Raw genomic sequence first — 14,045 nt, 5'->3', positions numbered from 1 at the left:
ATTAGGAATTTAAAGGATGGCTGGGGATGATGGAGAGAACCACATCCAATTAGGAATGAGGCGAAGAACAGCGACGGAGCAAAGGTCCCTGAAGGGCAAGGAAAGCTTGAGGCAAACGTAGAAAAAGCCATCGGATCAGCGGAGGGACGCTCTCAAGCAAGGCACGAGAATGGGAGCCTTACGATTCCAAGCTCAGCAGACGGAAGCCCCAAACAGGGCGTGCGAGGTCGACGACAAACAAAACTTCGGCGGCTTTTCTTGGCGGCCGGAGGAGCGTTCGACTCTCCCGCGGCAAGAGTTGGAGAGGGGGGGGGGAGAGAGAGAGAGACGGACGACGCGGGCGGGAGGGAGGGAGGGAGGGCGTGCGTTGCGTGCTTTTCCAAAATGCTTCCCACTCTTGCAACAATTTTTTTTCTTCCCCCCCCCCCCCGCCCCGGAATTTGGCCGCCGCTCGGAGATGGGGAGGGGAAGCTTACTTTGATGGAAATCACCTGAGGAAAATCCCAAAACATAAGTATTCCACCCTATACCCGATTTGCGTATGAAGGGCGGTCCCGGAAGCCTTACGGGAAGAGTTGAGTCACCAAGGGAGAATAAAGGCCGAAGGTGCTCCGGATCGCATCCAGAGTCACGCCGAGCTGGATAGTTTTCTCGCCAAAAGCGCGGCGGCGGCGAAACTTCAGCTTGAGTAAGAAAGTTCAGGAGAAATTAAGTGGACGCCGGCTTGGCTGTTTTCTACCCAAAATTGGACATGATTGTTCCAGCCCTGTTTTTATTTTCTCTCTTGGCTTTCAGTCAAGCAGGTCAGTATTGGTAATTTTTGTTCCACATTGTTGCCTTTCTCTTTTGCCGTCTACAAAGGGCATGGTTTTTATTTTATTTTTATTTTCACTCCTGGTGACTTTAACTTTATGCAGGAATAAAGAAATAAAGATGGAGGGAGTCTTTACTTTTTTTTTTTTTAAGAGAACAACTGGTTGTTTGATGGCAATTGTCACAGAATGTCAGTTTGGGATAGGAGCAAGCTGGAAGCAGGTCAAACCTAAAATGTATAAGGGAACTTTGTTATATTTAGTGGGATTTGCTCAGAGTGTAAATAGTTGTATAGGGTTTGGGGAAATCATGATTTTCATAGATGCAGGGCTCAGTCATAGAGAAAAATGCATTCTCTGTTATTTAAGTATCTTTCTGACATGACAAAATTGGTAATTTTCTGATGAAATATGTTAAAAGTAGAAATCAGAAATGTTATATGGAAGAGGGTGCAACAAGGCATAAATCTCCTGTTTCCCCCAAAATAAGACATCTCCTGATAATAAGCCCAATCTGGTTTTTGAGCGCATGGCAATAAGGCTAAGCACTTATTGCAGGGTTCAAGAAAAAAATATAAGACAGGGTCTTATTTTTGGGAAAACACGGTAATAAACACAGCTTTTTCCTCATTTTATTTCCTGACCTTTTGGATTTCTATTTTAATATGTTTGGCACATATTGGAGCGAGAAAGGTTGGGGGCTGATCTCTTATTAGCTAGCCAAGAGCAAGGCAACACCCATTTCAATGGAGTACAGGTGGGTGCTTGGCTTTCTTAAGCAGCCCGTGATCCTTATTGGGGGGCTAAGCTATGATTGTCCCACATCATTTTCTGCACCCCTAAGTTAGCCTGGCATCCTTCGATGTGGTTGGGAGACACTGTCCTCCTCACTAGTGCTGAAATTAATATTCAGCCCTTTTGTCTATTTCACTGCAGTGCATAGAGCTCATCGGTCGAGCATAAGCATTTCATTACGAAACTCCCGGGATCAATTGTTGGCATCTCAAATAAGGCTAAAGAGTTCCTTAGATGAAAAGCCTCAATAGCACCAACTAGTCCCTTTCTGGAGCTAGTATGATATAATGGTTAAAATGTTAATCTTGAGTGGGGAAAACCAACGTCAAATCCATCCTCAGTCATGGCAACTCCCTGGGTGAATTTGGTCAAGTTATGCTCCCTTACCGCAACTGTGTTGGGGATGGGGACAAGATTGGAAAAAGTAGATAATTGGAAGAAATGCATATCATCTAATGTTCCTGAAGGCGAGGCAGAATGTAAATCTAACAACATATCATCTTGATACGGCTATCAGTGGAGAAGAAAGCATGTTCAAGTATTTAACAAAGTAGTTTATAACAGTCAGTTAACTCACAGTCTATGATAGCCTTCTGTCTCCCGGACACAAACCACTTTTGGGGCCTTTCAGTACTTTGACATTTTAAATATTGGCTTCTAAAACTAATTATCCTGTGGCTTTTTGTGCCTTGGATGAAGTTTGTCAATCTCAAAGATGTAGCAAGATGCTACATAGAGGAAAGTGATCTGATGGCATTGAATGAGAAGGATTTATGTATTTGCACAGATGGCACTAATTTAATGAGACTTTATATGATTTTAACTCAAACTGCTTCATATATCTTAATTCTATTTCAGTTAATCCTTGCTGTTCAAATCCATGCCAAAACCGAGGTTTCTGCATGACAAAAGGTTTTGATCAATATGAATGTGATTGTACACGGACTGGTTTTTATGGAGAAAATTGCACTAAACGTATGTATTTCTGAAAATATTATAACTGATATAATGAATTTATTTTTTTTAAAAACCCATAACCTTTGTAGATTATGACTGGGCAGATTAAGAATAGACTTCTTTTTAAATGTCTGAAAATAAGATTCCTATCTATGTAGCTTAAGGCAGTGTTCAGTGGTAAGGTTGTACTATAGTTAAGGGTTAAGGGAGATAAGTCAGGAAAGTTTTAATCATCTATAATTAAACAAACAATATATAAACTCAAGCCAATAGTCTACACCTTTCATGAATTTGTTGATGTTGACAAATCAAAGAGATACATTTTTATTATATTTGTGCTTTGATTAGTAAATAAACTTTTTTTAAAAAAATCTGAACACCATTTTTTTTCAACTAATCTGCAAAAGAAATAATGAGAAATGCTTGTGTAGATAGTATTGAATTACTGTATATCACACAGTCATCTGACTTGATAAAAACAGTTTCCTAATAAATTTTGTTTCTATACTTTTTATGCAGCGGAATTTTATACTTGGCTCAAACTTAAGTTAAAGCCTGCTCCAGACACGGTACACTATATACTCACACACTTCAAAGGCATCTGGGATATAATCAACAACATTCCATTCCTCCACAATGCCATAATGAGATACATTCTAATGTGTAAGTCTTCCCACTCTATTACATTGCACTGGCTAATCTTGTTTCTGTATACTTGGAAATCAGTCTTATTGAATTCAGTGACTTTCTTAAATCTTGAGTTCCTTAAGTAAGGAAGGTTGTAATCTTAATCACAGCTGTAGCAATTTCTTCCCTTTAGAGCAGTTATGCATTGATTAAAAACGCTAATAAAAAACTGATTGTGGCATTTGACAAAGCTACAATAAATTGAAATTCTGTTTATATATATATGCATTTGGTATAATGTGGTATCATTTTGTAAGCCACCCAGAGTCGCTGCAACAGTGATATGGGTGGCATAAAAATTAATAAATAATAAATGGTCCTGTTTAAAGAGAATATTAAATAAATATTTATAAATCTTAAAAAGAAACAAAAACAGAAAAGAAAAATGCAAATGTTGTAAAGAATATATAGATAAAGTAGTGACATATATAAAGTAAAGAAAACATATATAGAGTAGTGACTAAAGTAGTGACATATATAAAGTAGTGATATATATATTAACCTTCCTTAAATAAACAAATCCTTCCTTTTATTTCTAGCAAATAAAAGTCCCTTCAAATAACTTTGTTTCTTTTCATTATCCTTTGTCTTTTCTCACAAGGTTCTTCAAAAATGTAAGAAATCTCTTTTGTAAATCAATATAGGAAACTTATATGTTGTTTTTGGTTTGTTGTTTGTATATCCCTTCAGAGTTGGAAGGGACATCATGTTTTTATTTATATATTCAGTGTAACATCTTTTTTTCCATATCATTCTTTATAGTCTGTCATTTTTAAATCAATTTTCAGTAAAAAATAATAATACACCTGGACTCCTAGTTTCTTTATAATTTTCCAAAATCAACATTCTGTTGCTATTTATTCTTTTAAAAAAGAAGATTTTTAAAGCCCTTACATTTATATTTGTAACTTCTATCACTAAGAAGTAAGGAAACTCACCTGCTGTTTTCAGGCCTAGGATCCAAAGATTCCTAACAACTGAAAAGCAGCTAATGCACAAATTCCAAAAGTGATTAGAAAGGAAGTATGTGAACACAGTGTCCATAAAAATGCCGACCATGGTTCAAGCAGAGACGGGGTTTCTTTCTCTCCCAGAGCTCTAAGCCCACCAGAGCGACTGTTTTGTCTCTTCATAAGTGGCAATTGTTTGGAGCACTCGTGCTCTATCTGAGGTTCTCATCTTGTCAGGAATTATAGGAGTGCCGTGGCTCACATGGTTAGAACACTTATCTGACAATCAGCAAGCAGAAGTGCTGCGGTGAGATGGGGTGAGCTCTCATCATTTGCTCCAGCTCCTGTCCACCTTGCAGCTTGAAAGGGTGCAAATACGACTAGATAAATAGGTATATATCACCCTGGTGGGCAAAATGGAGAGATGAAAGGAGCCACCAATGGGGCATCCCCTGGGCAACGGTGATATCCCAGATAATCCTTTTAAACCAGAAGCGCCATGATACTTCCAACACCAAAGCAGCAGCAGGTAGTACAAAAATCCAGTTTACCAGCACCTCTTCATTCTAGTGTACTCATGGGCTCCATTTTTCACAGAGTCCCATCTTCAGTTTGCTCTTTTCTTTCCTGGAAATGAAAAATAAAACTGCTGTTAAAACTCTTACAAGTTAGGTCAGGAGGAAGTCTGAAAAATAAAGAATATTTAAACTCTGGCAACATTTTATAGACTAAGTGCTTGAACTGAGTCTGAATCAGAACATCTAGATAAAATCTATTGGCATAATATGTGACTAGTACAGAATATCCTGTTCAGTGGTTTAAACAACTTCTAGAAGAGATTTCTATAATCCCACACAAAATTATCTGCAGTTGGGTTGATAAGAAATGTACAGTCTCTGTGTATTATCATGAAGTATACAGCTGGTAGAAGAAGGTTTAGTGTGTTGCCAATTGCTTTTTTTCTGGAAGATAATTAGTAGTAATTTCTAAAACCTATTTAGACCCTTTTATAAAATTGTAAGACAAAATATTATATACAATTTAGGCTGAACAACTGCATTATTTAAACTTGGAAAGTTAAAAAATATGAAACCAAAATCTAATTTTTGCATCTTATTGAGACATACTTTTTTTCAAATTTATGTTTGAGATAATGCATGAATGCTTGTTGCATATTCTTTACATTAATAAAAATTTTCTCATTTCCTCTTTCAGCCAGATCCCATTTAATTGAAAGCCCACCAACCTATAATAGCAATCATGGTTTCAAAAGCTGGGAAGTCTACTCCAATCTTTCCTATTATGCTCGAGCTGTTCCACCAGTGGATCATGACTGCCCTACCCCTATGGGTGTGAAAGGTAAGAAGGAAAGCAGATCAGTGCATGAGGACTGGAGGAAAAGTACTTCATCTCATAAATGAAGTGGAATTGTGATCAAATAGCCAAAACTGTAAAATAACTTAGATCAGGAAATTATAAGATACAAGACTTTGTTAACAGATACTTCTTCCTCATTGTGTGGCTAAATGGAGTAACAAGTTGCCATGAAACATAAGTAGCAAATGCCCACATGCAACTTTAAATATTAGGAAAAGTCAGATGTTGATATAGCAGATTTTTTCCAATGAAATATGCCAAACTTGTCAAAGAAATGGGGTATGGCGACTCTATGGATATATCTGCAGAATTATCATGGCAATCAAATGCATGCATTTATTTATTTTTCACATTTTTGAACCACCTATTTCATTCAGAGAGAGATTTTAGATGGTGTACAATATTAAAATATAAGAACAGAACACAAAAGTTAAACATTATAAAAGAAACAGGGATGATTAGTCACTGTTAAAATTAATTGTAAAGCAAAAGGAGAACCTTCAGGGCACTACCCAGCCCCACAGTTGCAAGCTCCTCTGGGCTCCCCAAAATTAGTCACCATTTGAAACAAGAGACTAAGACAAGCTGGAGCATAATTACATGGATCAATTCTAATCTGTAAAAAAGTATTCAATTTTTCTACATCAGTATTGTGTTTCCTTCTTATTAAAATTTTAGGAAGAAGTTGGAATGTTTCAGAATGCATTGTCAAAATGGTTTTCTTCATCTACAAATGCCAGAAAATAAATGTTCGCTTTATATTTCAGGCAAGAAGGAGCTTCCAGATTCAAAAACGATTGTAGAAAAATTCTTGCTAAGGAGAAAATTCATTCCTGATCCTCAAGGCACAAATATCATGTTCACCTTCTTTGCCCAGCATTTCACTCATCAGTACTTCAAGACAGATATTAAAAAAGGACCAGGTTTCACAAAAGGTCTTGGACATGGGGTAAGTTTAGTTAGATAAGTTGTAACAAGCAAAAACTTTGTTAAATGCTGTGTTGAGAATAATTACGGTATCTTGAAAATACTGGAGAAGCATTTCTACTGGAGCAGTAGAAATGTAACAAGAGGATATACTTCCTAACAAGTTTCTCTCAACTAATCTGTTCTCCTTAGGAACAGTGGCATGTTTTATCATCTAATCAGTTCCTTAAAGAATTAAGTTGTTTCATATCATTCATTCAGATTACCTGTGCTACGTATACTATTCTTGTATCTATTTTTTTTTAATCCAAAAGAAACTGGCTTTGTCAGCATCTTCTAAGAGCCAGAAATGTCTTTGTGAAAACCATTTACTCTGCATCTTATAAATATAACTTTTATGAATATAGTTAAGTACCTGAAATATTGAATCCAGCCGAGGTTAATACTGGCAGTTTTCAGAATGCTTAACTGGATTGTGCTCAAATGTTGCCTGAGATCATGGGCTATTGAAATTCCATTGATTCAAGGAAATTTGTTCTTTTATAGTTCCCTCTCCTGCCTAGCACTATATCATATAGAGATCTAGAACTTTATAGGCATTATTTCTGGCTGGCATTCACTGTATTTATAAGTATTCTCTCTGTCTTGTTTAAGGACTGATTCTACCTTTTTGTCTGTTGTTCTGTGAACAGGTTGATCTTAGTCACATCTATGGAGAGACTTTGGACAGGCAGATGAAACTAAGACTTTTTAAGGATGGAAAGCTAAAATTTCAGGTGGGTTTAGGTTTCCTGGAGAAATTCCTTCAGTTCTACTTGATGTATTGCTGCTATATAAAGGACTGATGCAGCTAATGAAAGCAGAAGGCTCAAACTCACTAACTTTTACATCAGCTTACTATTTGAAGTAACATTAAGTAGGACAGAATTCTGTATTTTATAAATTGCATGTATGAGAATGCACTTTTCATTTACTTTTTTTTTCATTACAGATGATCAATGGAGAAATGTATCCACCTACTGTGAAAGAAACTGAGGCAGAAATGATTTATCCACCCCATATCCCTGACCATCTGAAATTTTCTGTAGGACAGGAGGTCTTTGGCTTGGTTCCAGGGCTGATGATGTATGCCACGTTGTGGCTCCGGGAACATAATCGGGTCTGTGACATTCTTAAAGGAGAACACCCAGAATGGGATGATGAACGACTATTTCAGACTGCCAGACTAATTTTGATAGGTAATTTAACAAATATTTCACATATACCTTTGTGTGAAATCTAAAAAATAATATTATTCAGAAATGCAAAGGGGAGGTTCTGTCTGCATTCACAAGCTACAGTGGTTAAATAGAAGTTCATTGTATAAAGCCAGTGTCTAATGCTGAACTGTAAAGGAACTTTTGAACAAAAAGTAAATTTGGATAGACTTTGAAAGTGATCTCAAGTATGCCATCAAAAATGGTTTGGGACAGGGTGAGAAACAAATACATTTCACCCTCTCAAAATAAAAGGTATATTTAGAATAGCTATAGAATTTTCAAAGAAAGGGACCAAATAGCATACTATGTCAGCCAATAGAAAATAATAAGTTTTGGAACTTTGGGGGAATGGAGAGAATATGGGAAGGAACCTTCCTTATTATGATATCAATGCAACATATCATAATTAATTTGCATTACCTGCTGAAAGAAAAATGGAAAAGATAGTTACTACGCCTGTAATCCCTATCTGAACTTCACAGAGTCATGGGAAATACAATGTTAATTAGAGATACTTTTTTAGATTGGTTGGGATTATTGACTTATTATTATTTGGCATATTTACAGTACAGAATCTGCCAGACACAAAATAAACCATTTTGGAATAGTGGGATTAGGTATTTGGGGCTGTCATTGAAATTAAACTGCAATGCTCATTTTATTGTGTGTTTTCTTAAAGGAGAAACCATCAAGATTGTGATTGAAGACTACGTGCAACATTTAAGTGGATACCATTTCAAACTGAAGTTTGATCCAGAACTTCTCTTCAACCAGAGATTTCAATATCAGAACAGAATAGCAGCAGAGTTCAATACCCTCTACCATTGGCATCCTCTTCTGCCTGATACCTTTCATATCCAAAACCAAGAATATACGTACCAACAGTTCATGTATAACAATTCCATTATGTTAGAACATGGCCTTTCTCACATGGTGCAGTCTTTCTCCAAACAAATGGCTGGAAGGGTAAGATTCTTTATTTTTATTTATTTTGTCAAACACAACAATATATATAAGTATAAGAATGAAATAGCCATATAAATTGAATACAACCAAAGGGAACATTAGGACAGGAATGGTAGGCACACTGGTGCTCTTATGCACGTCCCTTACAGACCTCTTAGGAATGGGGTGAGGTCAACAGTAGATAGTCTTTGGTTAAAGCTTTGGGGATTTTGGGATGAGACCACAGAGTCAGGTAGTGCATTCCAGACATTAACAACTCTTGTTAAAAGGTAAAGGTTCCCCTCACACATAGGTGCTAGTCGTTGCCGACTCTAGGGGGCAGTGCTCATCTCCGTTTCAAAGCCGAAGAGCCAGCGCTGTCTGAAGACATCTCCGTGGTCTTGTGGCCAGCATGACTCAATGCCAAAGGCGCACGGAACGCTGTTACCTTCCCACCAAAGGTGGTCCCTATTTTTTCTACTTGCATTTTTACATGCTTTCGAAACTGCTAGGTTGGCAGAAGCTGGGACAAGTAACAGGAGCTCACCCCGTTACACGGCAGCACTAGGGATTGAACCGCTGAGCTGCCGACCTTTCGATCGGCAAGCTCAATGTCCTAGCCCCTGAGCCATCGTGTCCCATAACAACTCTTGTTACTGAAGTCATATTTTCTACAATCAAGACTGGAGCGGTTCACTTTAAGTTTAAATCTATTGTGTGCTCGTGTATTGTTGTGGTTGAAGCTGAAGTAGTCTTTGACAGGAAGGACATTTTAGCAGATGATTTTATGAGTTATACACAGGTCATGCCGAAGGTGGCGTAGTTCTAAATTTTCTAAACCCTTTCTTCCACCTTGATCAAAATCGCATTTCAACTGACATGAGGGAGCAGACATTTATTTATATATATGTCTATACTTCCCAGCTTCTATAATAGCATCGCTGTCCTTTGTTAACTCACTACCATATCTGAAAACCTTTTAAGAACAGAAAAAGAATAGCCCTATTGATAGTTGGTATGGTACTATCTGAAATTTTAATTGAGATAGCTATATGATTTGATTTTCTTATGCTTCATATTGAGAATGGCCTTTACATGTAGCATATGCAACAGAGGTTACCAGTAGTCATATGCCAAAGGACACTATTTCATTATTTCATATTTATAGAAAAATATCCTTCTTTTATGTGGAGGAGGATGCTCTCAGCTTCTGCTTCAGAACACATGAGGAAATGTTCCATTTGTTTAATCATTCAACATATAAAACTAGATATCAGCAAAAAGAGTTCCAACTATCTGTCTTTTTAATAAACCAGATCTGAGTATGTGTAAAATCCTAACTCATTTCTCTTTGAAAACTAGACTTTGGTAGCTTTCAGGGATAATGCAAATATGTGACTAAAGTAGCCAAACCAGTTTAATTTAAAAAATAGACAGTCTTCTTTTGTTTTGGTAGTCAAATAAGATACGGAAAATCCATGCCAAGGGTATACTAAATTATATTATCCTTCCTATTACATATTTATTTTTCTTTGCGAGCATAATAAGCATAACAGTCTTTAAATGAATAACACTGTTTTCTCTGAATTAATATAATTTGTACTGTGTCTTCATTATGATTTTTCATATTATTATTTTTGACAACAGGTAGCTGGAGGTAGGAATCTTCCTGCTGTAGTGCAGAAAGTAGCTAAAGCTTCCATTGATCAAAGCCGGCAGATGAGATACCGATCCTTGAATGAATACCGAAAGTTCTTTATGCTGAAACCTTACACATCATTTGAAGAACTTACTGGTAAGTCATGGGTGCAAGCAAGCAAGCATGTGTGTATCTCAAAGGTAGATCTTGTGTCCCCAGTCCAATTCTTTGCATCTCCAATTAAAGAAAGGGTGCACAACCTAAAAAGCTTCACTACAGATTGCCACTGAATTATAATTTTTAATCAAGATGGAAATGCAGAGAGAGTTGCAAATACATAGATTTAGCTACATGAATTTTAATAATGAAATACCCATCTCTGCAATGTTTTAAGGCAGATTATGACCCTGAGTTAAGAAGAATTGCATCACCCTTGTTTTAAGGGATTGAAAGTAGCAGGTTTATTGATTTAGGTTCAACTATCTTCTATGCTGGGTCACCAAGATTAAAATGCAATATCCAGATCAAGAAGAAAGAGTTTATTTTGTGCTGAATGCTGATACCTTTATTACAGGTGAAAAAGAAATGGCTGCAGAACTTCAAGAACTCTATGGTGATATTGATGCTATGGAATTATACCCTGCTCTTCTTATTGAAAAGCCACGTCCTGGAGCCATCTTTGGTGAAACCATGATTGAACTTGGGGCTCCCTTCTCCTTGAAAGGTCTTATGGGAAACGTCATCTGCTCACCTGAATACTGGAAGCCAAGTACTTTTGGGGGTGCAGTGGGCTTTGACATCGTGAATACAGCCTCACTCCAAAGCCTCGTTTGCAATAATGTGAAGGGCTGCCCCGGCACAGCTTTCCATGTCATCAGCTCCGAGACACTGGCAACAAATAACGTCAGTGCATCCAGCAGGTCGATGGATGAAATCAGCCCTGCTGTACTTCTCAAAGAGCGCTCAACGGAATTGTAGTGGGGGGGGGAATCACTATTGGTGTATATTTATTTATTAATTTATTTATATAACAATATTTATTTATATTTCAAACAAAGCTGCCATGGACCTCTGTATATTTTCCTGTGCATTGGCATTTAATTCATTGACTTGAAGGGGTTGTTGCTTAGATTTGCAAGACAGGTTCTCTTCCTTCCTCATATCTTCTGTACCACAACGAGATATGTGAGCTATTCCAAAATGGATCAAGGACCACAGATTTGCTGCTTTAAACACAAACAATAATCTTGAGTGGGTTCTTTTTTCCCCATTGTGACATCATGATGGTAAAGCAGGTTAAGTGCTCTTTTTCATTCAATAAAGTGCTTTTATTTTAAGGACGTGGATCATTCTTTTGCTTAATTGAGATAAGAGAACTCAGGAAATGAAATTGGGATGCAAAAAATTCTCAGTTTTCAAAATCTTATGGTTTCTCATATATAATTCATTTTCTGCTTCCTGATTTTGTATCAGTTAACAGAGAGCCCAATTTAGACGTATCATAAATTTTTGGTCAATAATATTGTAAAAGTACGTAACTCCCTACTTTTCTATTTCTCATTCATTTGGTAAGGCCTTTTCTTGAAGGAATTAACTAGTTAAATCTTTTTCATTAAATCTTAAAATAAAAGGCATTGCTTTTTGTTTAAGTTCCTATATATATTGCCTTACTAAATGAATAGGAACAAGTAACCCCACTAAAATACAACTTGTTTTTCAGTTTTTTCAAATCTCTCATCTGTATCCTTTTTTATTTTCAGAAACTAAGAAGATTACCCAATTCCTGTAAAACCCATTTTTATATTAAACCGTTCAATAGTTGTCCAACAATCAGACATTAAGTCATTTTTCTCTTAATTTGCCATCAGGTTTCCATAGAGTATGTGGCAACTTTTTATTTTCCTATATCACTTATATGGTGGGGAAGAGCCTGTCTCCCATAGGAGACAAGGTGAGTTCTGGATAATCCACTCTTGCTGGATTTCAGCATGATTTTGAACTCTGGAATCTCTCTTTTAGCATTGCACTTTATGCAAAGAAGGCCAGTTCAACATTAACACTTTAACACTACATTTTGTGTAATATTGTGAGTGTTCAGGTAGATTATAGATTTCTATAGTTGACTTATAACTTGAAAAATGCAGGTTTTTTGTATTATGTTTGTTAAATGTTAAATATTTTGTATGGCTGAAGAAATATTGAAATCTAATAGGGTCTAACACACTACTTGCTAAGAATTTTACTTTTTGGACCCTTTAGTACAAAACTTTGATGGTATTTGTGAAGATTCTTTCTAAAAGATGAAAAATGAAAGGGAAAAATATTGCTGGCTGGAAAAAAAAATCTCAGGATAACCAAAGAGTGCTTTTAATAAAGGCTTTTATTTAGGGTGCTCTTAATAAAGGCTTGTTGTTCTTAGTGTTATATCACTGGAACTTACAGAAAAGAATCTCTGATTATGCCCAACTTTTTGAATTTTTCTTAAGACAACACTGTCTTACTTAAATTGGTCACCTGTGTTCTTTAAGTTTCCTATTGCTATGATTTTTTCCAGTTGTCTTTTCATCAGCAATACGGTACCCTGCCCTTTCTTGAACTGAATGCTTAATTTTAATATTTTCCCTTAGTGCTTCATCTTGGCCAGTGTTGCCTCTCTTTATCTGTTTGTCTTTCATTGTTCGGTTTGTCCTTCATACCTTTTATACAGTACTTGTATTATATAAATGCTATGTAATAACCAGGGGTGAAATCTACTTACCTTCCTTACTGGCTCGGAAGTCGCGCACATGGAAGTAATGACACCCGTGGAAGTAATGACACCCGGGAGGCGAGTGTCGCCGGTGGTTCAGCGATCGCTACTGGATCGCCGGACCACCAGCCACGATTGCTACCAGATCGCAAGATCCGGTCAGAACCGGGAGCATTTCACCCCTGGTAATAACTGGTATTACACTGTAAAATGCCATGCTGCAGAATGATGTTTTTTCTGCATTTGTTCTATGTATTTATCAAGCAGATTAGTTTTCTTTTATAATAGGTTTCTATTTCTTCTAGAGGAGAAAAAAAAATCCCAAGAAAACTAATTTATCTCAGCAAGCTGGTCTTGGTTGGGTGTTTAGATTATAGCTGCTTGACAGCTAAGATGTTGAGGAACCCAGAGAAAATTTGACACTTTTTTTTGTATATGATTAAATCTGCTGGATTTGAAGTGTATATTTATTAAATATTTTTACTTAATTCTTCAGTTCCCAGAACATTTTATAAAAACAAGAAACAAAAGAATTCAATTGAACAATTTAAATAACTTCCATGCAGGAAATAGATTTTTTCTGAATTGTGGCCTCTTAAATGTATTAATGAAAATGAATGTATAATTTATTGATGTAATTATTTAAATTATATTAAGATATAATTTTAATTATATTTTTTACTTTCACAGTGTGCATAAAAATGTCAAAAATAAAATTTAATACTAAGCCTTTTGAGTTTCTTTTTTTTAAAAAAAAGTATCACAAAAGTGAATTTCAAAATTGATTATTGCAGTCACTTAGGAATGGGTTGGGAGCCACTAATTTGGGAAAGATTTCAAACTTAATGATGAATAAATTAATCCATGAATTCTACTCAGAAGTTCTGAATGGCACCTGTAAGATCGTTGTTAGTTGCGAAGTCGTGTCCAACCCATCATGACCCTATG

General features: G+C 36.4%; 2 protein-coding genes across 2 annotated transcripts in view; one reads left to right on the top strand and one right to left on the bottom strand.

Moving 5' to 3' along the window:
* Nucleotides 1-5,410, bottom strand: part of PLA2G4A (phospholipase A2 group IVA) — a 164,690-nt gene extending 159,280 nt beyond the window's left edge. Inside the window, exon 1 of the mRNA XM_058174729.1 lies at nucleotides 4,190-5,410. The gene's annotated coding sequence lies outside the window, so the exon portion shown is untranslated. The remainder of the gene's footprint in view (nucleotides 1-4,189) is intronic.
* Nucleotides 545-13,827, top strand: PTGS2 (prostaglandin-endoperoxide synthase 2). The gene is made up of 10 exons (XM_058174733.1): nucleotides 545-803; nucleotides 2,466-2,582; nucleotides 3,084-3,227; nucleotides 5,417-5,560; nucleotides 6,346-6,527; nucleotides 7,198-7,281; nucleotides 7,497-7,743; nucleotides 8,444-8,730; nucleotides 10,357-10,504; nucleotides 10,923-13,827. The coding sequence occupies exons 1-10, from the start codon at nucleotides 752-754 to the stop codon at nucleotides 11,324-11,326; spliced, it is 1,809 nt and encodes a 602-aa protein (XP_058030716.1). The 5' UTR covers nucleotides 545-751; the 3' UTR covers nucleotides 11,327-13,827.
* Nucleotides 13,828-14,045: the final 218 nt, after the last annotated feature.

This window comes from Ahaetulla prasina, chromosome 3 (assembly GCF_028640845.1).
Source record: "Ahaetulla prasina isolate Xishuangbanna chromosome 3, ASM2864084v1, whole genome shotgun sequence".
NCBI classification, from domain to species: Eukaryota; Metazoa; Chordata; class Lepidosauria; order Squamata; family Colubridae; genus Ahaetulla; species Ahaetulla prasina.
The sequence above is the reverse complement of the archived record's forward strand: the minus strand, read 5'-3'. Positions and strand labels throughout refer to the sequence as shown.